Source organism: Cyphellophora europaea, assembly GCF_000365145.1.
Source record: "Cyphellophora europaea CBS 101466 unplaced genomic scaffold supercont1.3, whole genome shotgun sequence".
NCBI classification, from domain to species: domain Eukaryota; kingdom Fungi; phylum Ascomycota; class Eurotiomycetes; order Chaetothyriales; family Cyphellophoraceae; genus Cyphellophora; species Cyphellophora europaea.
This window is the reverse complement of record NW_008481809.1, coordinates 465,603-491,242: the sequence shown is the minus strand read 5'-3', so window position 1 is coordinate 491,242 and position 25,640 is coordinate 465,603. Positions and strand designations below refer to the sequence as shown.

Genomic DNA, 25,640 nt, shown 5'->3' with positions numbered 1-25,640 from the left:
ATGTAGAAAAATGCGAAGACTCTCCTCTCCTGTAGACTCATGCAGTGAGACTTGAAAATCCAACGGCGTTCCGCCCTTGCCTGTCAGATGTCCTGAGTCTGGGCAGATTGGGCCTTGCAACGAGAAGTCACAAAGCTTCGACGCAACGAACAAAGCAGTTCAGTCGTCATCGAAAATGAGAGCTGCAGAAGCACAAAGACCTGCCTTTGACAATGCACAATCGCCTTGTTTGAATAGTCGTCGAGAGCAGCTGCAAGCACACTTACTTAAGCCCGCGAGAACACCCGTTGCTTTTGCGTTCTGCCAAAGATCACTCAGAACAATGGGTAAACGTTCACTCTTCCAGTGCCTTCGGGCTTTGATGTGTTTCTACAGCACGTCGGCGAGAATCGAACGTGCCTTCGTTAAGGCTGAAGAGGAACGAGCTGTCACACCCAGGAAGAGAGCCGAGTCCAAGACGGCCTGGTGGGATGACGGTGCATACTCGCGGCCTTCGTCGTTTGAGCGAAGACGCCGAGATGACTGGTAGTCTGATCATCCTCTCGCCGGTGAGAAGCCGAGTGGCACTGGTCGCCGGCGGTAGGGCAAGATGGTAAGTTCCGATGGCGTAGTCGGCTGGTAGGTTCTCAATGGAAGTAGCATGTAATGAACGACTTGTATCGATTTGAAAAAATGTATCTTTCAATGATCAAATGTGCCGTGAATGATCCGTGAGAAGCAACAAGATGCGGGGGCGGGGGCTTTACGCGTGGCAGCCACGGAGCCCCGGGACCAAGAAAATGAGGAACGCGACGGCTGCGAATTGACGCGACCACCGGTCTCTTACCCCAGACAATTCGCATCCGACTCCCCGTTTGACCTTTGGACCCCATGTTTATGTGGCACCCCTCGGCACTCACAGCCCGTGGCGTTCGGGGTTTGGCTTCCAGCTTGCGGGCACCATGCTGCGCTATTGGAGGATCAGCGTCACACCCACCTCCGACCGCAACCACGGGGACGCCACACGAGAACTGTCCCCTACCTGGCTAAGCGAAATGAGGTGAGAACGCAATGTCGATCGGATGGTGCTCTTGTCAACTCCCAGCTTCACTCTTCATCAATTCTTGTCGTCTCTGAAATCGTCAGAAGCTTGAGGCGATGCGACTAGGATGTCCGAACCCTCGCGATGGCATCGTCCACGAGCTGTCTTCGAAGGCCTGTACGATCCAGAGTCCATCACCGTGACACTGAGTCTGGCGCTGGCTTTGTACAATGCGATTGAGCTTACGCTTTTGATCTTCACCACGTTCAAAAAATGGCACGGTCTCTACTTCTGGAGCTTGTGCGTATCCAATTTCGGTGTGGTCTCTTACAGCCTCGGTTTGATCATCGAGTATTTCCAGCTTGCCGTGCTATGGGTCGGCAAAATCTTCGATACCGGCGGATGGATTCTGATGATTACGGGCCAAAGTTTGGTTCTCTACTCGAGACTCAACTTGATCATGGATCAACCGAAAGTGCTGAAGGCCGTCAAGTGGATGATCATATTCAATGCAGTCGTCTGGCACACCACCCTTACCGTCCTCGACTTCGGCACAACTTATACCAATAACCAGCACTTTGCAGAAGGCTTCTTCTACACCGAACATGTTCAGATGACTATGTTTTGTTTGCAAGAGTTCATCATCTCTGGACTGTACGTCTGGCGGACCATTGCCTTTCTCAAGGTCGTCAGCAAAAAGAGCACAAGAAGCGTCATCTGGCAGCTCTTTACCATCAACGTCATCATCATCGCCATGGACATTGCCTTGCTTTTCATGCAGTACAAGCACTGGCGTATCTATCAGCAGGCTACCAAAGCCTTCATTTACAGCGTCAAACTCAAACTCGAGCTCAATATTCTGTCAAAGCTTGTCGACCTGGTTCAAGGTTCGAAGCGATCTGGGTCGCACGATCTGGGCGAGATTGACACCAACGCCATCCCCGGCCAAGCGCAAAATGACCTCTATCGAGAGCTATCAACTCCATCGTCGAAAGGAATCGTAAATCATATGGAGAATGGCCACGCTGTCCACCCGAGCGAGGACGATTTCGATGACGATGACGCCGGCGCGGTACGAACACTATCAGAAAACTCGCGAGCGTACTCCGCAAGGACAACTGGACGAGACTCGGATATTCTCTACGCTGACGTCCTGCGATCGATCAAGTGAGGGGACTACAACGGGTCGGCGTCTTCCTCTTAACAATGCAGGGTTGATAGCCAGACTCCACTGCGAACCATTGACTACCGTCCTCAGTCAGTTGCGGCTTTCTGCTCGGGATTTAGGTCACAATGGAGACGGGATGAGCAAAGCTTTGTCCAGTGCCAAATTGCATGGCGGCCAGACTCAACCTAGTTCTTTCTACACGAAGCCGATCCTGTAGGGCACGGAAGGCTGGGACGTTCTGAGCACGTGACGTTGACTCTGTGCCAAATGCTTGCAGCTCCCTCGAGTATGTCGCTTATTGCAAAGTACGGACAACGATGAGCGCATAGCCGGCAATATGCCTACCACCGACAGCATCAATGTGCCATTGCCTTTATTGATCCCAATGAGCCACATACAGTGAGCTGGCGTTTTGAATAGAGGTGCAATTTGATAGGTCTTCCAGCAGACGCCACCCATTGCGACATGTCTATCTTGCAACCTGATTGCTTTTCCTGGCCGTCGAATTAATATTGCTGTCGGAGCGTGCTCACTGCCTGACCGAAAGACCCTAACGGGTGCGACGGAACATAGAGACAGCATAGGCATGACAGAAGTTCTGGATCCAACAAGCCTGGCTCATCCAGTGTCTCCGTATAGCCGGCACGGCTCGAATCGCTTCCTTGTGTACACAAGGCCGAGGCTAGCACGAGGCTTGTGTTGAAGCTACGAAGTACTCGTGCGGCGTCTGCACAAAGAACAGACTCGGGATCTGAGGGCAGCGCCTAAGACTGAATATCGATGCCGCCAAACAAAGAAGATCTCATATTGATATTTCAGCACCCAAGAACAAAGACAGTCTCCACGAACCACACAGGCTATCCTTTGACAAGCTGCTGCTAACGCCGTATACCCTGCCCATATCATCGACTCGACATCCTATTCATTCCACATCGGGCACAAAACTCCTCCCTTCAACCTTTTCACTCACCAATCAGCATACGCGCCCACATATACATCACGGTACGATCAAGCCTACCCAATCACCTCTCACCCCATCCACACGATGTACCCCCTCGCCCTCCTCCTCAGCCCTCTCCTCCTCGCCACCACCGCCGCCGGCGTCACCTACGACGAATACTCCTACGCCGGCCCCAAAGACCAATTCGACAACGGCGTCTCCTGGTCCGCGATCCGCCCTTCAGGAAACGTCCTCCTCCGCTCCTCCGACGGCACCAACCGCCCTCCAGATAGCACTCCTGAATATATGGCCTGCCGCCCCCTGGCCCTCGACAAAGGCGCGCATCAGTGCGACGGCAAAGCCATCACGCGCGACGTCTGTCATGTGTCATGCGACGCGAGGAAGCGGGATGGGAAGTCGGCCAAAGTCGAGTGTTCCGGCTGGAACAAGTGTAAGGGGAAGACGATGAAGAATCATTGTTTGTGCAATGTGGGGTACTGGTTGCAGGAGGAGAATAAGGGGAAGAAACCGCCGGGGGAGGAGCAGGGGGCGAAGTTGGCGTTGCCGAAGAAGGAGAAGTAGGATTGACGAGAAGGGACAGGGTTGTGCGACTTGGGTGGACAGTGGATTTTTGAGGGCCAGAGGTTTGGGGCAGTGGGAAAAGGCTGTGTCGAGAAGTGTGACCTGGGCTAGTCGGACTACTCGTGCGTTTTGTAGCTGGAGGCAGAAGTCTGTGTACTAAGTTGAATCAGGAGGGGCCACCCAGACTTTGAGAAGTCCAGAAACATATTCTGTACGAAGAAGAGTCCACAACCATTTGAATCCTTCAGGGCGATCGAAGGACGAGCCGTTTCCATCTGTATGTTCTCCAACCTTGACTCATACATAGGCCGAGTTGTGAGCTCAGAGCAATCGGACGACATTTCCTTCGAGTCGTGCCGAACTCACTATCAGGTTTCCGAAGGCCTACTAAGTAAGTGAAGTGAGCGGCGCGGGGACAGATGAAAACTTGCTACCCGTCCACCTCATATTGACAATCTCGCTAGCCGACGGGCAGTGAATAACCAGTCACTGCATTTTTATCAGCCGCCCACAATTCCCACATCACAACGTTAGCCCTAAAAGCAAACAGCAAAAAGCGAAAAAGCAAAAAGAACAGAGGAATGTGCTCCCATAATCGAGAGGTCTTTGCGACCCATTGTACTACTTACTTTGTCGTAGTACAAACTCCCAACTGAGAGATCTTGGACCTTGGCTTGCTATGGCATCTTTCTTTATTCTTTTGAAGCATTCCTCCCCGAAAACCACCTTTTGAATTACAGTATTGCTACCAGTAATACTAGGCTTGTAGGTTTTCAGTGGCAACGACTCCGACCCCAGGACTTAGTGGTTTTCTCCTGCCTGGTTTTTGTGGGACTGTAGGTCTGTGCGATTGTTGAGAGGGATTTTGGGATTCGTGATATTTATACGGTTGCTAGGCAAGTAGGAGAGGCTGGCGGTCAAGGCTGTGGGGGTGGGTGGGCAGTGAATGAATCAGGCGGCAAGGCGGCGAGGCTCAGGGGGCTGGCTGGGTAGTCTTGGCACCTCGACACGCAATGTATCCGCGGAGCTTGAAAGCGTGTGCTGGGGAATGGGTCTCTGATGCAGGGAAAGTGTACATATTGATTCGATTCTGAAAGCTGTCAACACCCCGTCTGGATGCGATTTTCAAACAATCAGAGCGATGCTACTCCTCCTATGCCTCAGCTGACTCCGCTCGTCTCGTTGATCTCTATCATCGCCTATTCCACTTCAGCAAACTCCGCACCCTCTCCGCCCACCTCTGCACAATGCTCTTCCACACTCCCCCTACCTCCTGTAACACCCCGCTTCTCAAACAGCCCATCCATCTCCTTCCCCAACCCGATGCCCCTTGTCTCCAGCACAGCCACCCAGCACCAAACAAGACTCATCGTACAGCACGCCCCATATACCATGTACGTGCCCCAGCCCACCGTAGCGATCAGTCTCGGCGTCAAAGTCGCTATCAGTTTCCGGAACAACCACCGCGTAAAGGTTATTATGGTGCAGCATTTCGCCGAGAGGCGGGGCGGAAATATCGCCCCGCAGACAATCGCCAATGAAGCCGACAGAAGAGCCAAATAACGAAGTAGTTATGTAGGTAACAGTGGTAGCGAAGTGTATATTCTGGTTGGAGCTAGACATGGTAGTCAGCTTTCAATCCAGGATGCAGCTTGTGCTGGAAGTGGCGAGTCTGGTCCAGTAAAACGATTCACAGCTCAAGCAGAGAACAAACTTAGGGAGTGCCATCTGGCTAGGCAGGCGATAATATACCAACCGGCAGGCTGTGTAGGGGTCATCGCTTTCCATGATGAGCACGCTGGAGAGCAGGAAGAGATTTGGGGTAGAAGGCCGCGAGAAGACGTCGGTGGCGGAAGAGCATATTCCCGCCTTGGCAGGATACGGAGGAACATTTTGCGGTGGTTGCCTTGATCGCGTTTGCCTTGTATTCATCTTCACCTTGCTCCGTTGGTTTGCCTGGCTTGTAGCGGCTGGGGGTGTAGCTTTTCGCCGCACTTGAAAGCATGGTAGCAGGTGAAGACTTGTTGTGACATCCGTCGCAGGCTGCTCCTCGGTTCTGAAAGCAGGCGGGCTTCTGGCAGATTTTGCTCGTTGTCTACGTGCCAAGCCACACACCCCAAGATCAGGTCGGGTACACTTTTTCCAATAACAATGTTATTATCCAGGAATTACGCGGAGCGATAGCAGTCGCGACAGAGAGACACTTGATCATCCTTGTCATGGCCAACGAGCCATTTCGCCACGAGATCCGCACCGCAGCTCTAGCACACTCCATCTGGCAGCCTCCGCTCGACGAAGTCACATTTCGTCAGACAGCCGTGGAGCTCGCTCTTGCGAGCAACGAGTGCCCCGTTGATGCAGACATTGGATTGAACACACCTCACGATGATACGTGTCTCTTCCCCGGACCTACCCCAACGCCAAAACAACCCCGCGACCATTCGCGCTACCTTCTTTCCCTTCATATCGAGCACCGTCTCGCTAATGACTTCGCACTCATCTCGGCTACTCAGGAAGCCGTCTTCAGCGTGACCGCCGCCTGCATCGAGGAGCAGCCTCACCCCAGCGCGTCGCAGCATCTTGGAGTCCTCACCCTCCGCCTCGCTGCCAACGAAGGAATAAGCGACTCTCTCAAGGCCTCTCTACTGGAGATTTGGTCCACGCTCAGCTCTCAAGACCAATCAACTTCCATTCAACGCGCTGACCTGATATTCGACAAAATCATCTACCTCAACCGCACCCGCATCCTCCAGCGTGCTCGGAAAGCAGTTGGACATCCACCCATCTTTCGTGAGAAAGGCCGGCTGCGCACAAACAAGGACGACAAGCTACTGCGGGCCTTTGCGCGGATGCGAAAGGAGAATCTGACGCCAGACATTGGCGAAGCGTTCGTGGAGCGCGCTACGGCCCTGAATGCGCAACTTCTGGCGCTGCTCGAGACGATGTCTGTCGATGATGCCGAGCATGCAGCACCCGAAGTGCTAACAAAGCTGGGCGCCGTATCGAAAGCCTGCTTCAACGTGACGACATCGTGCGGCGAGGGACAAAAGCGCCTGCCGTTCAAGCATCTGCTGGCCGCGGCGGGTCTAGATCAGAAGACGTGGCTGAAGAATAAGCACGTCGTTGAGATCGACAAGATCGGAGCTTACTGGCGCATCGCACAGTCGCTGGTGCATATATTTCGCAAGATCACGAAAGGAAGACCAGCGAGCTTACCGTCATTGGAGCTGCGCATCGAAGGTGTGCAGCCGTATAAGTCAATCGTCCAAGGTCCGTCCATCCAGGGGCGGGATATGGCTTGTTACATCCACGCTGAAATACAGCTGTTGGTGCACTACCTATCGGGGCCGGGCGAGGGACGTAACAGGGCCCAGCCATCGCCTCCGCCACCCCGAGTCATTGGCGCCTCAAAGAGCGCCTGCTTCTTGTGCTACCTATGCATCAGCTGCCACGGCGGCATGGCGTCGCCTGCCACGCACGGGCGGCTGTACGACCAATGGACTATTCCAGATCTGGCGGAATATACGCCCGACCAGGTCGCCGTCCTCAGGCACACGATTGCAGCTATGCACGAAGCCATGCTGAGGCTCCGCGCCGCATACAGCCTGAAGCGGCCTCGCGACTTTCCCATGACGAGCCGCACGGACCTTGACCGGGTGTCGATGTTCACGGCTGAAGACTCCAACCCCGCTGAGGAAGGTATTCAGAGGAGGGGAAGCGGGAGTGTCCGCACCAGTGAAGCTGTCGAAGGGCCAGAGGCTATCGACCACAGCGTTGCTTTGCATCAGATCGTCCGAACCAATGTCTCGAGGGATTTCCGTACCGGCAGTGCCTATACAGGTCACCCGGGTCTCAATGTAGGACCTGCGTCATCGATGCCCCTGGAGAAGGAGTGGCAGGCTGAACCACAGAAGTCGCCGTCCTGCTCGACCACGTTAATCACGCGGCTCGGTAGCGGCCTTCGTAAATTACTACACATAGAGGAAAAGCAAAGCAAGAGCTGACATTGTCGAGAATCCATGGTTTTATCGCCTTGCTATTGACACAATTGTTTCTCACTGCCTCTCCCAGCGCGATCCCACCCTCGAATATCTACAGATAAATCATCAATCAATACATCACCGAGGCTGGGGCACCCACCCAACCGAACGGCGCGGCGTATGTCTCTCCAGACGGGCAAGAACCCACAAGTGATCTACCACCCCGACCCGACCCGACAGATATGAAGGCACACGCCAATCCTCACCCGTCACGACAAAACACCGAGAAACGTGAGAAGCCTCTACGATCACCTCCTCCACCACCCGGAGATCGGCACTGCACCCGACCCCGAGATCAATGATCGACCGCCTGCAGTCTGCAGGTCCAGGGATCCAGACGCTGGGGCTTTCGCGGCTCTCCTTCATATCTCATTTCCTCTCCGAGGGAGTTTGCAACACTGCCCAAGTCCGTTACCTTTAGCTCATGCTTGGGGGTGTGGGGAACACACCCCAGGAGAGAGACAGAGCGTTCACAGCCCGGCATAGGCCGAGGTGAAAAATCCATTTACTTTTGAGTCTGTCCGGAGTTGTTGTGGCTTTTCGTCGGGCGAAGCACTGTGCCAGAAACTTTTAGTCTCTAGGCGCAAAGCCCTGAAATGAGAGAAAAGGGGGGGAAAACGCATAAAACCTGAGGAGATGTTTGTAGTCCCTGGGTCTTGGGGCTGTGATGCGGCGCGGAAATGTTGGCAGTGTAAAGGCGCCGGCAGGTAGAAATAGAGAGAGAGACAGAGAGGAGTTGGGCGAAGAAGGTGGTGGTGGTGGTGGTGGTCATGTTTGGCACGTCTGCTGGCGGTTCTTGAGAGTAGTTCAAAGCTATTAGGGTACCGGTATACGTCGCACTGTTCTACAGGCACAGACGCCGCGACGCCGTTCGAACCTCAAATCATCAGAAATTGGCCTACGGAGAGCTATGAGCACCCCGGCCGCCTTCGCCTGTTGGGCCGGATTCGCCCAAAAGACTCGATGAGAGCGTCCGACTCCCCTGCCGAGCAGCGGCTTCTAGCCTGAATGTCATTTCTCGCTTGAGGGCTTCCATTAGCTGTATGTTCTGGCCTCGTAGGTTGGCGTTGGCTTGTTCGGCTATCCTGATCTTCTCGCAGAGCTTGAGCTCGCGCTGCTGTTGGCGAGCTTTGAATGTATGCTGTCTGTGGAGTGTGTGTGCGTGTTAGTGAGGTAGCGCAAAAGGTTGGGTCATGAAAGCTGAGTGTTTGGAGGTTTGGTCAGAGCGGGCAGATGGTCGGGAGTTATTCTGGGCGGTGACCGGGGAGGGGGAAGATGCGCATGTTTGCCTGATCAACGTATGGTGGGGAATTGGAGCTGAACGGAGCATGATCATCAAGAAGATGGCATCCAATCCAGTGAGTGCCTCGAATTGCTCAGGTGTGAGGAACGCAGGCGCATCACAGGATCATTCATATGTCAAGCCCATGAACAGACTTACGCCGCACGATTCTGTGCCCTCCTCTTGACACGCCGTGATTCGTCAACTGTTTGTATCTGATCTCGTGGTGTTGCGTCTTGAAAGCAGTGTAAGCCGGAGCTTGAGTCGCACCTAGCCAAGTAGGGTAGCATTTTACTTACCGATGTCAATACCACTGTGCTGGGATAAGGTCTGATTCGGGAGTGATTTTGAGAGAGTGTGTGGTGAGTAACTCGGCGCAGGCCAGCACAAGCTCTCAGGCGTGCTGTCGTAGGTCTCTCCGGAGCTGGACTCAGCGCACGAGTCAACAGTGGTGAAAGAGTTGGCTGCGAGGAGCTGACTGAATGATTCGAAAGTGCGATCTGGACAGGTAGGGAGGCTATGAGACCAGGTCTCCGAAGTCACGGGTACTGGAGCAGGCTGCTTATGAGTTGGCGCCTCTGTGTACGATTGACCGTATGGTAGTGACATGTTAGACAAGCTGTGGGCTGCGGACCCAGTTTACGGTTGTTGAAAATGCCATGATCGCACTTATATGGTGGACAGATGGTAAAGTGGTCCGAGTAGCTCGATGTGGTTGGTCCAGTACACGTTGTATCCGTAGACACCGCGATAAGTGACCGGTCCCCAATCAGGCAGATTTCCCATCGCGGAACTCGATGTAGATCTGAAACCTTCTGGTGAAATAATCTCGGCGTCCTACAGAATGCAGCATACACCAACCCACGAGCTAGACTCCTGTCGCCATATAGCTGTGAACTATGTCGCTGATGACATTCACCACAGCAGTCCAGCGTGCACCATTAGTGGGGTCATCGGAAGCATATGACTGAGTTTGAGTTCAACGAGAAGCCGCCGGCAGTCGAGCCGACTGGGTTGTTGAGTTGTTCGTGGCCAGTTCATCTATTGCCTGACTCATGAGGTAGCTTGCCCTTGAGGGTGGGACAACAAATGTAGGGTTGTGTAGCACATGCCGAAAAGTATCGCTCAACGTGGGCATGCTGTGGTGCACCCGAGGTTGATCGAATACTTAGTCCAAAAACGGCCGGCGAGGTTCCCAGGATGCCATCGGAAAACAATCCAGTGGTAGGCCAGGAGTTCCTGTCGAAGCAACCACGATTGGCCCCTCACGAGCGGGACTAGTAAGCCAGTGACAATGACCGCCTAGCCTACCGCCTGTGGTATAGTGCTAACAGCCAGGGAGATCGGCACAGGCCCCTGTGCGACCATCTCAGTATCAGTGGCGTTATGTAATTCATTCACCTTTCAAAAGAACCAGCTGTGATCAATCGTGGGGTCCAAGCTAATAAAGGTACAAGGAAAGTTCCGAAGCCGTCAAGTCCCCGACATGACGACTCAGAGACGGCCAACCTTATCGTGCATAGGGCTAGTTAGGGTGTAAACCATCAAGCCATCGGCGTGATGACCGTCAACAGAGACCAAATGTCGGTGAAGCTGAATCCGTCCGTACGAATGGCCGTGGCGATAAGCCCGTGAGAGCGCAAATCCACAAATGATGCCTGAGCGAGTGCAGCGGAAAAGCCAAGTCAGGAGTCGCAAAGTCATCGTAGTCGAAGAACACAGTTGATAGCCACAGGTATCCGCCGTCGGCACCACTGCCCTAACGTTCCTGTGCATGCAGCGTTGAAGGTTTGCAATTCCTTGCTTCGAGCCAAGGAAGATTATCGATCTCCTAATCACCCATCGCAGACGCCAGTCTCGTGGCCGAAGACTTAGCACCCCAGGACTAGTTTATGGCACATGTGAAGTAGGCCGATGCAGCGTGGAGAAGCCCAACTCCCGGCCATCAGCTTTCGTCGATTGCCCACTCGGGCGCTGAACTAGTCTTTCAAGATGAGGTAGTCGACCTGAACACGAGCGGTAATGCACGTTCATTGGAGACCTCGCGTACAAGGTCAAAGCTAGATTGAAGGACAACCCCTCTGGTTTCCCTTGGCATTTTAGCCATGGTCACCACGCACACATATGCCGCGGAGACTCGGGAGACCAAGTGCGGATAAAAGCAAGCAAATATGAGAGCCCATAAGTGAGTCATGCAAACCCCGTGATGGCCAGCAGAGAGTGTGAAGTCTTCTTCAACTGATTATCCACAAACAGGCATAAACGCTGATACCGCCTGATTGGTGGAGTGACAACTGCGAGGCTGTACAAGGCTGATAATACGGCGGCAGATAGGGCCACATCGCTTCCGCTGCCGAGTTCCTTCTGTATCGACTCGAGCATATCTGAATAAGTGTTGACAAGATTGCACGTCAGCACTCCCATTCATCCTCGAAATCGATCATCGCGCCTGATCAGCCAAGCTGTCCTTCCTGAGGCTGAACAAGAATGGAACGCACCAGTCTAGACACGGTTCACCACGTCGTGAGCTTGCAGTATAAGCCCCTGGCCAGTTCAATCCCTCGAACGAGACTACCAGAGAACCCTTCCCGTTCTTACTCTGGCTGACAAATTCTCGGTCTGCCGTGAACCCTAGGTGGGCTGATAGAACCGTCTGAAAAGGCACGCTTGACGCGTCATGCATTCTGCTGCCGCAGACGCCATCTTGACTGCGACAGCTGCACCGCAGTGGTGCAGCTTCGTCTACGTCCAATCCATGACAAAGGCAAACACTACCTACCCGCTCGACGGTGACACTCGAAGAAGCCACAGCCAACGTCATCATGAAAGATCAGGGTAAGCTACGCACAACCAGAACGCCGTAGGATCCGTCAAGATTCAACGATGAGGCTGTTGAACGTACAACAAGTATCGCACCGAATGCAGAGGATCCAACCAAATTCTATGTTTTTGTCACAGTGGCTCGAAAAGGTGTTCACGATGGCTCTGATCGGCTGTAAGTCGCCATGCTGCCGAGGCCAGTTGGAGAAGGCCTGCTCCCCGAGCTACCACACGCGCCCCACGCATGGCAATCTCCAAGCCCCACGCAGATGGGAACAACACCATCGCATGCATCTTCTCGCCATTATTGGTAAGGCATGATACAAGCACCATCTCGTCCACCGGAGTAAAAGTGCCGACTCTTTAATAAGTGAGCAGACTCGCCAGTCCGCCTGATTTCATCTCAGCTATCACTGTTTTTCCATCTGCAGGTGCCTTGACCATTATGGCTGCTCTCGTTGCAATTCAAGAAGCGCTTCGGCCGCATCACCTATGGTATTTGCTGGTTGCCGCTCTGCTTGCGGCAGTTTCAGCACTCGTTCTCGATTATGCCTGGATGCTGAATATGCGGCGGAAGATGGTACGTTCTGCGCCAATGAGATGCAGTGTACGAGCTGACATGCTATAGCCACCCGGCCCAATGCCATGGCCGATCGTCGGGAATACATTCCAACTACCCAAGAACAAACCTTGGATCTACTTTGAGGAGATCTCGAAGAAATTAAATGCACCAGTGATCACCTATTGGATAGGGCGCAATCCCACAGTCTGGATCAACGATGCATATGCTGCCAGTGAGATCATGGACAAGCGAGCAGCTATCTATGCATCTAGACCGAGGATGCTCGTCTTCGGTGAGCTCTCGATGGGCCAGTCCAACATTGTGTCCATGTACTATGGCGATCGATGGAGAGTCCATCGTAAGCTCACCCATATGGGCGTTGGACTGCAACACGTACGTAGCTACAGCGGCTTTCAGAACAACGAAAGCAAGGTTGTGGCCCTGGACTTGTTGAAAACACCTGACAACTATGTCATGCACTTTGAAAGATACGCTGCATCAGTCGTCTCAATCATTGGCTTCGGACGAAGAATCAGTATCCCCGAGGACCCTATAATCACCGAAGTCATTGCAGTCATGCAACGAGCAGCTGAACTCAACGTGCCGGGTACGACATTCCCCATGCTGTTGGAAACATTCCCGATACTTGCCAAATTTCCAAATTGGATGGCTCCTTGGAAGCATGGACTCGGTGGTGGGAAAGGCCGAGGTCGGAATTTCTACTATGCTCTCGCCGAGGAGGCTGTCAGCAAAGGCGAGCATGAGAATTGCTACGCGAAGAAGATCTGGGATGAGGCTCCCAAGTACGGTTTGACCAATTCCGAAATTGCCTCGTTGACTGGCAATCTGTTCGGTGCTGGCAGCGATACGTCAAGCTCGACATTGGTCACGTTTACCCTGGCCTGCTGCGCTTTCCCCGAGGTATTGCCAAAAGCTTGGGAAGAGCTTGACCGGGTGGTTGGACCCTACAGAAGCCCGAGTCTCGACGACGACCTGCCTTACATTCGAGCCTTTGTCAAGGAGGTCTTCAGGTGGCGATCTGTTGCTATTATTGGTGGCCAACCACACGCTCCCATTCAAGATGATTATTACCAGGTAAGCAAAGTTTTTGGTTCGAAGAAACTTTCTGACTCTGCAGGGCTATTTCATCCCGAAGAACACCTGGGTCCAAGGCAATGTTTGGGCCATCCATCATCACGAGCGCGAATTTCCCGAGCCGGATCGCTTTTGTCCTGAACGCTTCTTTCCAGATCATCCACTGCACAGGCCCTTCCCGAATGACAAGGGCTACATGACCTTTGGTTGGGGTCGACGCGTCTGCTCTGGCCAGGGCCTTGCTGAGCAAGGCACCTTTCTATCCGTGGCCCGCTTTCTGTGGGGCTTCAATATCGAGAAGGCGCTTGATGCTCAGGGCAATCCAGTCCCCGTTGACATCTTTGCTTACACCAACGGACTGAACATGCGTCCAGAACCGTTTGACTGCCGATGGACGCCTCGGAGTAAGGAGATCAAGGAAACAATTGAGCGGGAAGGTAGACAGGCGCTGCAGGAACTCGACCAATATGAAGGTGAGACACGATATCGGATGAGTACGTTTTATCAACAGCAGAATTGGGATCAGGGTGTGCAGAACGAGAAAGCAGGTTGATCACGTCTAGGCCTAGAACGTTCATCACAGTACCGCGGATGCTGTTTTGCATGGGATTATGATCTACATCTTGTTCTTGCATGATTCAATACTCCTGATTGTCATCACCGTTGTCATCGCTGCTGCCGAGCATTGCTGGTTCGGGCCGCATACTGCCGATACCTTCTCCAAATGAACAGCTTCGGCAGCAAGTAGCCGAACACAGCATCGTTCTTGCTGCAATGCCCATTGGCGGCCAGCGATGGAACGTTTGTAAGCCTGTCGGCACCTGGAGAGGTGTCTGTGGTTGTCCCACATGTTGTGAGATTTGTCAAGTCCAGGCTACTTCAATCCAGATCTCTTCATGATGACTAATCTCAAGATTTTGGTCTGGTGCGGCTCTGCAGCCATGCACGTGTCAGCCTTTCTACCATGCTTGGCAGGGCAGGAGATCTGTTACGAAGCAGGCCCAACTTGTAAATCGCGCATTGTTCCCGGCCCAGGTACAGAACATTGCCGGATCATCATGGGGTCGGAGGAGATCCAAGTTCGCCATGTGCCCCTCCAATGATCGAGATCGATCTACCCCACATCTGCCTTCGCCGTTCGTACTTTGTCATGATCAACGTCTTGCTGCAATTCAATAATTAACGTGCTGACCTGAGCAGAATGACGTGCTTCCACGGCTGTTGTTCTTGTCCAGAACGTACAATTTGAAGAATATAGACTGCGCTGGGGTGAAGTGGCTGCCAGAGAGAACGAGCGTTTTAGACCCGAGACGAAAGTACAGCAAGATATTTTCTCCAGCTCCTAACGAAGCAACCCGACTAATTCATCTTCATCATCAACAACTCTCCCGCCTCTAGCCAATCCACCTCGTACTAAACGAGCTACAATGAGCAATCCACACCCACTAGCCGCGCGCCCGACCTACACCACAGCCCAACTCGAACAGTACTTCGCCTCCCTCCCCGCCAACCCGCCACTCACGCTCGCCTCCTTCCAAAAATGCAAGGCGAACGAACCGCTCGCCGCCCTGCACCGGCTGCAACTCCTGACCATGGCCATCTGCCCATTTGGGTCCCTGGGCATCCACTACTCCACCCACCACACTCTCAGTCTGGACACCGACGCCGTGTACCACAAGATCGTCGAGCGTCGGCAGGGCGGCTACTGCATGGAGAACAATTGTTTTTGGTCCACCGTGTTACGAAGCCTGGGCTACGAGTGCTACGTGGTCGGAGCCCGTGTGAGCGCCGCGGAGGCCGGCGTGAGAGGCCTACCGGGCGATGGGTTTGGGGGTTGGGGCCATGAGGTGGTGATCGTGCGGATCCAGGGCGAGCGGTATCTCAGCGACGTGGGCTTCGGTGGGCGGGGGAGTCAGCAGCCGATCTTGCTGAAGGAGGGGGAGACGGGGAAGGGGATGCCAGGGGTGACGCAGCGTTTGGCGAAGCGGCAGATCGCGGATTGGAGATTCGTGGGGGCTGGGGCGGCGCAGGGTCAGGAGAAGTTGTGGGTTGTGGATGTGCCGGATGAGCGGGCGCCGGTGGATGAAGTCAACGGGGAGCAGGTCTCGTATCCGGAGGTGCAGGCGGAAAAGGGCTGGCGGCCGGCGTACTGCTTCGCGGACACGGAATGGCTGCCGCAGGATTTCGAGATCATCAATTTCCGCATGTGCCGGGACCCGACGAGCATGTTTGTGCAGAATCTGATTCTGACGAAGCCGATGCTGGATGAGAAGGGGGAGAAGTGCGTCGGGCAGGTGACGCTGGTCAAGGCTGAGGTCAGCAGAAAGATGTATGATAAGGACGGGCGGCCTAAGGAGAAGGAGCTGCTGGTGACTTGCACCAGCGAGGAGCAGAGGGTGAAGGCACTGGAAGAGTGGTTTGGTATCAAGTTGAAGCCAGAGGAGGTCAGGGCGATTGAAGGGTTTCCAACGGCGATCAAAGGGTGATGAACAGTTGTGTTCCCAAGTATTGCTCAGTCGAGTCACATAGAGAGATCTGATACTAGAGCTGTCTGCATTATACCGTATGACTTGACGACCCTCATGTGCCCACCGACAAAGTCGAAACCTACTCATAGTCCCAGTACCCTCTGATGACTCGATTGATACCCTTCCCTCCGAGACATCTGCCGCAAGCAAGACCAAGGCAGTGGTCAGCCAGATCTGGAGTCTGGCTCAGCTGCCCCACTTAGGCAGTACGCACCAATCAATGTTAGCCAAGCATAGATCCGAGCACAGCTCTATCAACGACGTGTGCTCTTCTTCTACCTCAACAGTTGATCCTCACCTTCCTCGGTAGCTCGACGGCCGAGCACTCCGTTCATGCCAGCCATGACAGCGTATGTACGCCTTGCTGATCAGCGTGTCGCCAACGAAGCTGCTCGAGACTGCTCGCGTTACAGCAGCAAAAAGATCAAAAACTACAATCGTGGTTTGGAAGTACCATTTCCTTCCGAGCCACTCGGCTAGGGCGAACCATGACCGAGCAACCCGAGAAGAGCGAAGATGACCCTCCAGTCTCCGAAGCCTACACCGGTACATTGAAACCGGCACGGACATACTTGACCGATCTTCTGGCCCACCTCCAAACCAGGCGTGCACACTGCGCGTGCCCCGATTTGAGATACTTGTTGCTCAAAAGCTGCCCGGTTCCCAGCTCAACTCACCAGTCCTTGGCCTAGCACAGCCTCGTCCCCGAGGCAATTGACTGCTTAAATATTGTCCAACCAGAAATTCCCTCAACAATCGAGCAGAAATCAGCCGCCTAGTAGCGAAAACAGTACATCGCAAGATCTACCTAAGTAGCGAAGAGCCTAATAGCCTAAACTTCTGAAGACTCGCTACAAACCAGGCTGGTGTGGACTGATGGAGCCACCCTAGGTACCACATGCAATTGCGAAGTAGTTGCCCAGTGGTGCTCGGTCAGGGTTTGGGGAGCTATACCGCTAACTACCCAGAGAACTCGGAATAAACGCCGAGGGTCGGGGGAGGCAAGTTCCTTTTTTGCCAATTTTGCGATGATCAGGTTCAACTGTCATCAGCATCGGTAGCACTACTGCACTTGCATCCTGCTCAGCCTTGTGCACCATTTGTCCCATCCTGTGCCGGTGGCAAATGCGCGGTTACGTCTGTTGCTATCGCTCAGCCTTGGCTTTTGCATATAGAGTCGGATTGAGGACGAGAACGCCTGAAAAGCGGCGAATTTCACCTTCCACCAGTGTACAGCACCCGCCGTCACTATGCGAAACTCGACCCCCTTTACCGCTCAGCTGCTATGCGCCTGGCATTAATCGGCGACTTCGATTCTCGGCAAACTCCCTCTCCCGTCCCTCAGCACCAGGTATTCCACGCACACCCCCGGTCCCTCCCCCATATCAACCGCCAGAGGCTTTCCAACCGCAAGCAAACCTTGATCACTCCAGGTCTGCTGCCTCGCCATAGTCGCCTCATAAACCCGCCGCCACTGCTGCAATAAGTTCGGGTTGAGCACAAAATCCTCAAGCCCCTGACTTTCAATGGCAACCCAGGTAGGTTCACGGTTCACAACAAGCTCTTGCTGCACCTCAACCAGTATAATGTGGCCCTTTGTCCTCAACCGCTGAATGCGGAGGTCATCGCGCGGCGATGAAGAGCTGTCGGGAATGAACAGCGCGTTGCCAAGCACAAGCGAACACCAGATCAAGCACCGCCTTTCCAGCTCCGACTCCCAGCGCAGGTGTCGATTGATGAACGCCTGCGCGACCTGATCTAGCACCTCCGGCACCTCGCCCAGGCTGCCTTCCAGCTGATGTGACAGGGCCAGGAGGGCTAAACAGATATGCGCCTCGAAGTCCAGCATTTTTCGACGCATGATGAGTCCCATGACCCGGCAGCGGATGCCGTCCTGGAGTGGCGTGGAAGTGCTTACCGCGAGACTGACCAGAAGTAGAATCTCGGCTGTCTCCAAGGAGAGCTTGCCCTGGCTTGCGAGATCGCGAAAACCGACGGGGAGTGACATGAAAGGCGCCGTGCCGTCGGTGTTAGTCAACGGAGCATCGGACGTGGGCTTGAATGCGTCAACTCGCCTTCGGTAATCATGAAGCGACTCCCAGCTCCTCAGACGGTGCTGCACGACGGTCGTCAGGGTGCCGTTACGCCCCTCGATGAATCTCGTTGCAGCCGGCCGGAACGCAGCCCAGTGTATATTGAAAGCCATGTTATCCCTTGCCATGTACGCAATATTGATCAGCCAATCCATGGTGAAGATGACGGTCTCATTGATCTGTCCAGCCGCTAGCCGCTCACGGAGCTGGTGCAGAGCCTTGGAGCCGTGCAGTAGCACGACAGGGTCTTGCATCGGCTGCTGCCCTTGAGCTAGACACTGCGCGGCGCCGGCAACGCCGAGGAGGGCGCTCATGAGGAGCCCATCTTGCAGAGCCAAGGGCCAGTAGATCTCCAGGTAGGTGTTGAATCCCAGCAGAGTGTCGATGTTGGTCGCTTTGAGCTCCGCCCACGTGTGGATGACTTTTGCTTGTCAGCGACAGACGTCTGTTGAGGCAGGACGGGCAACATACAGTAGTCAGTCACGCCCATCACAGGCTGGGATTGCTCGATCGGCAAGGAGTTGAAAGGATCGTTTCGCAGTCCACCTCCCACGTCCTGCAATCTACAAAGCTGCAAGCGTGCCCGGCGTTCGAATTCTGGCGGATCGGCCGGCTTTGGAGCAACCTTCGTGGGGTCTTGCCAGCCCACCAGACTCCGCGCGTACGACGCACCCTGCTCCGCCGAGAGGCGCTGCTTCTGGTTCTTGCGGTTCGTGGTCCAGCGTCGGGCCTGCCCGGCCACTGTGCTCAGGCTGACATTGTGGGATCGCGGTGTCTCATGTTGGATGAAGAGGTAGTCCTGCTGGGCCTGTGGATCCTTGGGGTTCCTGCTGATTGCCATCGGCTGAGGCGTGCTAGTGTACGTGCATGACGTCGGCCGAAATGCCGACGGTGTGGTTCGTTGAAGTCGACATTCTGGAGGTAAGTGAGGGAGGCACCGTTTGTAGAAGTACGGCCGTTGTGGAAGGTGAACCCCACCTCTAGGCGTGCGCGAGTAGGCGGGTCTTATGCATGCTCTGTCAGCGATTCTTGGCGGATGATCATTGTGTAATTGGCAGATACCTAATATGTATGATTTTGTCCTCAGGATTTCCATATAGCTTCTCCAAATCGTTAGCGGTCTCGTTATTTCGAAGCCAAAGTTACATCTTCGATCCTATGAATCCTTAGGGTCATGGCCGTTGATTCCAGCTCGATTTGCATAATCAAGTCGACCTCATCTCACTGGCAGCTGCAACGAGATTGATATGCGATAGAAACAAGCCACTGCAGGCGGATGCCGGGATCCACTAGCGCCTTCTGGCCAGTGTAAGGGCCTATACCAGATATTTGGCTGGTTAAGGACAACAGAGACACAAGCGGCATTTCTGATGATGGATTACGTGCGGCTCGGGGGGTGGAAGGATGCGCAAGAGCGGCGGGCACTGCCAATTTGGAGTCAGCTTTATCATGCAAACTATACACGCATGGGGGGAGGCACCGCCTGTCGTCACCTGGCGGGGCGGGGATGTTGACATATATACAGGGATGGCACCATCATTTCTCAGCTTTAGTCTCGAGGTTCGCCATTGCCTTTGCGCGACTGGCTGAGTTACGCCTTTTACCTATTCCGGGACCGCACCGGAGCTTTTGGTCACAATCCTATAGCATGTATATAGTCGTACGAGGAGAGCACCGCCGTCTAGCAGGCACGCTCTTGTAGGCCGGCTGTATATGATAGGAAAGGGCACCATTTATTTCGGCCACTGTCCAAGAGGCTGGTTGTAGACGCGTAGGGAGGACGCCGTCATGTATCGATTACCTTTGCCAAAACCATGTATATGGAATGTCTGCACAAGTTATCCGTAAGCTCGATGCTCCTTCATCTCAACAAAGTAGGCAAGGATACCCAAAGAAGCCAGGTAGGGGGTAGATGCTTACGGCAAAGAGAGCTGAGCGTCGGTTGACGCTGGCACAGGAACGACTTTTTTGTAGTTCGCCATTTTTTGTAGTTCGCCAGGCATCGATTGACGTGATCGAGGCGAGACAGTCACTATGGCAGAAGGTCAAGTAGACTGGAAAGATGGAGGTATTCAAACAGCCAGGACAGCGAACGACGGTGCGAATCATGACTCACCTCCGGACGTATCGCACCCGATAATTCGTGTGAAGTTCTGGCGATTGCATGATGCTGCACAGATGGTACCGGCAGTATTGCAGAGCATTCCACAGCTCCGAGTAGGACACTTATTCTGGTCCAACGTACATATCCGTACTACTCTCTGCCTCAACTTCAGAGCCTCCCTGCACCTCCGGCCCTGATACAGATCCTGGCCCATCGTGCACACCCGTGCTTTTCTCCGCTCCGACTCCAGCGAGAACCCTACAAAACGTTCCCACGAATCGTCAAGCGGTAGATCCCGGCCCATCGTGCACAACCGTACTTCCCTCTGCCTCGACTTCAGGGACAAACTTAGACAACAGTGCCTCTATACCTTCTAGACGGTCTACAAAACGTTTGCTCGAATCATCAAGCGGCGATAGTGCCCAAATTGGGCCCGCCTTAGCCCTGCCACTCCAGATTGAGACTATGAACACGCCGACGATGTTGTCATAGAAGGGCGAATGATCACGGTCACACCCAAACCAACTCCTCCCCAACCGATGCGTAAGCGAAAGAAGAAGCGATCCCATTTTACATTCAAAGCATCGCCAGCCGCGATCATGAGCTCGCACAGCGGGGAAGCAATCAGCACAATTGGATGCCTTCGACGTTGGCGCGAGGAACAATTGAGAACGGATACGAGGGTTCTTCCGACTAGAGTGGCCCGAAAGGCAAGCCTAGGCTGACCCTAAGACCCACCGTAGGCGCATTTCTCGGAATGGTGGGCGCAAGCGGTTGCGGTGCTGTCCTGCAAGGTACCCGGTACGCAGCACTCAGGAGACCTTCGGCAAGCCTTTGAGCTTTCCCGACTGGCAATGCTGTATTCAGGTTCTAAGTGGGCAAATATCGGAGCCTGCGCAGGCCCTATTCTGCGGAAGCCGGATTGGCAGCGATCCCAAGAGACCGGTCTCAGCTTTTGGTGGTTGCAACCGCATGCTGCTCAGTATCTTTGGTCAATGCGGACTCTTTCCCGCCCACCACTTGAGCTTGATTTTAAGCGGCAAACCCAGCATTTCCAAACGAGGTAACCCTTTGCCCGCTCTAAGCATCGTCAGCTCACAGTCAGGCCAGGTCCAATTTGCTGCTCCGACCTTCCAGCCAGGTCTCCGAAGGCCTTTCCACCATCATTACGACACCTCGTCGATACTTTATGGCAAGAGTACCTGAATCAAAAGTGTTTCTTTCTGAAACTTCATAACAGAGCGCTTGAGGAATCATCGCATCTTTCGGCTCATGCGTCCATATTCTCTGGGTACGCAGTCTCACAGACCACATTTCCTGGGCACTCTACGTGCGGCGCATCGCTGTAAGGCGAATCGCTGCGACCGGGCTTCATTCTATGAGATGCGAGATAACTTGCAGTTGGTTTGTGGTTTCCATCTCCTTAGCCTGAAGAGGCCGCTGTTGAACATGGCGGTGACGAGGGTTCGTCTGCTTTCCACAGATCGTAGCCTCTCTCCCCGTTGTCTTGGCTTAATGCAGGGGATAGACCTACGCACTTGTCATGTTGAATTCTCATCTGCATCTTGCAAAGGCTCTCGACGCTTTATGAAGTGAACTCTGCTCATTAATACACTCCAAATATGATGTTCCCGCGACTATCAACATGTAGCTACTGGAGCCGCTTCCTTTTGCTTTACGCTCTAATTTTGCACGCGCAAGTGGTTCTCAGCACTACCGGGTCAATCGCGACTGCTGCGGGTGCTGATGGGCATGATGAACCCGGTCTCATCGTAGCTCGGGACACTGTGGAATTCGGTTCGACCACTGCGAGTCGCTCTTTTGACCGTCTCATGCAATAGCTCATCTAGAGCGAGCAGTGGAGGACAAGTTTGTCTTCTGATAGCTCCGCCCATGCCTTTTCCAGGCCCATTTCCGACTGTTATAGTATCAACGTTGAGGGGCGTGGTGCGAAATCGTCGTGCACATGCGCTGGGGCGGAGGTAGCAATGGCCTGAGCCAGAAGCTGAATCCGTCGTCTGAAGAGGCCGCCAGAGTTGTCCTGCCGCGACCCGCGCATCGCTCTGGCAGGTGCATTCGCCGAAACATATACTGGCCGATCGATGATCAATGCAACCAGGACTCGTCCCTGCACTTGCATTCTGCTTCTTCTATGAGAGCTGTATTCGTGCGATTGGCGATTGCCCAAGGAATGGCTGCGGACGCGCCTTGGGGCAGGGGCGCCTCATTTGTTTTTGGTTGTTTGACTGAGAGTCGCAGGCCTACGTTGCAGCGTACCTGCAACTTCGCAGCAGCTTGTGGTTTGTTCTGGATACGGAGGTCTGGAGGCAGACTGTGGTCATTGCTGCGAAAGACCTGGTGTCTCGAAGCACTACCGCGGCACGCGCGGTGTATGAAGCCGCTGGCCCCGGCTGATGCTGTTCTTGGTCAATCAACAATTATGGCAGTAGACGAGGGGTATGCCTTTCTTACCTGAGATACTTTCGGATCGTGCCGGGAATGGTGGGTCCTGGTACGTATATCTCGAAGCCTTGTCAGGGGCAACCCCAGAATTGAGAGTTTGCTGGTTGCAGACCCCTGCTGGCTACAGACGTTCGTGTCCGATTGGAGGCAGCGACAGCCTTGCGCAATAGTCATGAACCGTGTCTGAACCTCATCACTCACCCATATTTGTTGTTGCCATGCAAATGCCCAACCAGGTAGTCGTCAATAGCGGGGTGTACGTGCATGTTCGAGCATTTGTCGACTTGCTCCGTTCAATGTTTTGAGTGAAAACTTGTAGTCACCATTGGATTCGTGTCGACGTATGCCATTCACTGCATCGAGTTTAATCAACTTGTGGTTCGACGTTGGTTCCAATGAATGTACTGACCTTCAAGTGTGAGTATGCGAGCTAGAGAGACTAGGCGCTGAGCATTTCGTGAGAGTCGAAAAAGGCGAGAGTAAGAGATATTGAAGGGTGCAAGCAAGCAGTTCGCTGGAGAGCCAACGCGTTTCACGTCGCGTTTTGTAAGACTTGCAGAGAGATTGTATTCACTGATAGGAAAAGAAGCATCATCATCCGTCATTATCCACCGGCGAAGAAGAGAAACGCTTTCGAGGCGATGATTGGGATCCAATGTAAGGGCAATGCAAGTCTAGTAACGACGAATGTCCTCGTGCTCCGACGTTCACATCCCCCTACCCTCGTTGATTGACTGACCAAAAGCATGACCATGTTCCTTCACTGATTGATCGATGTTACGATCCTCTTTCACAGGCGTGGGCAGGTAGTCAACAAGCCCAATGGCCCAGAAAATGGCTCTCAAAATGATCCAATGCTCCATGGTCTCCGTGCTCCCCAGCGTTAATTCCTGGACCTCTGTACGTTCCCACCACCAGATGTGCGTTCTATGAGCAAAATCCTGTTCGATTCAAGGATTTTACGGTCCCGGAGAGCCCCAGACGCGTGCAACGAGCGCGATACGGGTCCTTGATGTAGCGCCAGCCAGTCAGAGAGGCCTTTCGCCGGCAAATGCCGGCTTAGCGCCCAATGTGGGTCCAGATTGAGGTACGTTCAGACGTTCGCGTCCCATGGGTTTCCCTGCTCTTCGCGCCCGACGACATCATGGCCGAGTAGGTGTTGATTGAGTATTGCTGGAGGTGGTTGTGCTGACGACGAACAGATGGATCTTCCCAAAGAAGGGTGATTACACCCATACCAATGCCTCCGGCGTCGTCGAGACTCTCTCCTTGCTTCCTCCCCCCGATGCCATCAATCTCTCGGAGATGTTGGCCGCTCTTGGGCCTCCTCCCGACCTCCCCGCCCCTCCCACGCCCGACCCGCCTCCTCCCGCGGCGCTGCCGCTTCCTCGTTGCCGGCCTCGGTCGTTTCTTTTTCATACGACCACCAATCCCTGTATATTTCCTTTCTCAACGAGTTTCCATCAAGGGTTTATTGACGTTAGTAGACCTTCCACAGCAGTGGGACCTTCCCTCGCCCCCCGGCCTCGCCGGTCCCTGCGCCTTGCGCTTCCTCTGCCGCCAGCTTGTCTGCTGCTGGGCGGTCCCGTCCCGATTCCCCCCTTCCTTCTTCTGGGTTCTCCTCTGCCCGAGTCCTCCTTGAGAAGGAGGGGGGCAGAGATGCCCAGAAGAGGGGTTGGGAGGGAATCGAGGGGCTTAGAGAAGTGAAGAGGGTGAAGGCGGAGGAGAAGGCGAAGGAGAAGCAGGAGAAGAAAGAGAAGAAAGAGGAGAAGGAGAAGGAGAAGGAAGAGAAGAAGGAGGAGAAAGAGCGGGAGAAGAAGAAGAGGGAGGAGGCCGCCAGGCAGAAGAAGGAGGAGCGGGTCAGGTCGGCGCGGGAGCGCCGGGCCATGAACCTCTTTCGGGGCTGGCGGCAGTCAGGCTGGCCTGCCCTGGATGAGCTGATTGCGATGATTCCAGGGTCTGGCATCTTTTTGCCGGAGCTGGAGGCCGCCGTGCGTGCGGCGGTGAGTTGGCCGGTCCCCTCCGCGGAGGTGGAGGAGATGGCAAGAGCCGTGGGCTCGGTCTCCGGCCTGTTGGTCAAAAAAGACCAACTGAAAATCGAGAAGGAAGAAAAAAAATATGAAAAGTGGTGAAAATCGGAGAAAGTAAGTTGTTCAATCCTCGGCGAGGCAAGGGCAATTGGCTAACCAACCAGAAAATTGAACGTATCAAAAAAGTGAGTCCTGCTTCCTCTCCAAGAGATCTCGCTAACATCACTTCAGACGAAAAAAAAATTCGATTTGTGGTCTTTGGCGTTTGGCGTTCGGCGTTCGGGGCAACGATCATTTGGTTTTTGGAGCAACAACCATTCGGTGCTTGTGACAACGAGCACCTGGCGTTCGGGGCAACGATCATTTGTCTTGCCTCTCGCCAGTCGACTTCCAGCAGGGGCAATATTCACGCACTCGTCATCACTCGATCTTGTACCAAAACATGAGCCTGCCCGCGTAAGGGATTGGACATTGGAATGAGCCCACAATTATCTGCCTCCGCCAAAGCAGACTTCTTTGGCTATTGGAAAACGATAGTACATGTTGATTTCACGATCACCACCGCCGCAGCTTTGGTTCATCAGAACGGTACCTTTTATTCATGCACCTTTCAGCTGAGGCTCTGATGCCTGCTACTGCTACAGCTGAAGCGTCTCATTGTCCAAGCACCGTTGGGTCGCAGGTTGTCTTCTCGACCACAACAGACTCATGCGTATCTTTTCCGGCAAACAATGCCGGATGCCGAGGTGGTTGAATGGCTGGCCAACCTCTCGCAATCCTATCTCAATCCTGCAGTATGCCATATTGGCTATGGAGCTGCAAGCATCTTCATAATCGGTCCATTGGAGAAAGACTGGGTTCATATCATGAGAATAAGTTCTCACAGATTTGGGTGCCTGAGACATGGTACAG

The 25,640-nt window shown here is 53.9% G+C and overlaps 6 protein-coding genes across 6 annotated transcripts; 5 read left to right on the top strand and 1 right to left on the bottom strand.

Moving 5' to 3' along the window:
* Positions 1-1,148: 1,148 nt before the first annotated feature.
* HMPREF1541_03083 (uncharacterized protein) lies at positions 1,149-2,192 on the top strand (the record flags this gene model as incomplete). Its single annotated transcript, XM_008717435.1, has 1 exon — positions 1,149-2,192. The coding sequence occupies one exon, from the start codon at positions 1,149-1,151 to the stop codon at positions 2,190-2,192; it is 1,044 nt and encodes a 347-aa protein (XP_008715657.1).
* A 1,042-nt stretch (positions 2,193-3,234) lies between these two features.
* Positions 3,235-3,711, top strand: HMPREF1541_03082 (uncharacterized protein; the record flags this gene model as incomplete). The annotated part of the gene is made up of 1 exon (XM_008717434.1): positions 3,235-3,711. One exon carries the CDS (start codon positions 3,235-3,237, stop codon positions 3,709-3,711), a length of 477 nt encoding a protein of 158 aa, XP_008715656.1.
* A 2,219-nt stretch (positions 3,712-5,930) lies between these two features.
* HMPREF1541_03081 (uncharacterized protein) lies at positions 5,931-7,715 on the top strand (the record flags this gene model as incomplete). The annotated part of the gene is made up of 1 exon (XM_008717433.1): positions 5,931-7,715. One exon carries the CDS (start codon positions 5,931-5,933, stop codon positions 7,713-7,715), a length of 1,785 nt encoding a protein of 594 aa, XP_008715655.1.
* Positions 7,716-12,298: 4,583 nt separating this feature from the next.
* Positions 12,299-14,063, top strand: HMPREF1541_03080 (uncharacterized protein; the record flags this gene model as incomplete). The annotated part of the gene is made up of 3 exons (XM_008717432.1): positions 12,299-12,433; positions 12,482-13,510; positions 13,554-14,063. The coding sequence occupies 3 exons, from the start codon at positions 12,299-12,301 to the stop codon at positions 14,061-14,063; spliced, it is 1,674 nt and encodes a 557-aa protein (XP_008715654.1).
* An 874-nt stretch (positions 14,064-14,937) lies between these two features.
* Positions 14,938-15,996, top strand: HMPREF1541_03079 (uncharacterized protein; the record flags this gene model as incomplete). Its single annotated transcript, XM_008717431.1, has 1 exon — positions 14,938-15,996. One exon carries the CDS (start codon positions 14,938-14,940, stop codon positions 15,994-15,996), a length of 1,059 nt encoding a protein of 352 aa, XP_008715653.1.
* A 1,339-nt stretch (positions 15,997-17,335) lies between these two features.
* On the bottom strand, positions 17,336-18,972 carry HMPREF1541_03078 (uncharacterized protein; the record flags this gene model as incomplete). Its single annotated transcript, XM_008717430.1, has 2 exons — positions 17,336-18,552; positions 18,603-18,972. The coding sequence occupies 2 exons, from the start codon at positions 18,970-18,972 to the stop codon at positions 17,336-17,338; spliced, it is 1,587 nt and encodes a 528-aa protein (XP_008715652.1).
* Between the last annotated feature and the right edge of the window lie 6,668 nt (positions 18,973-25,640).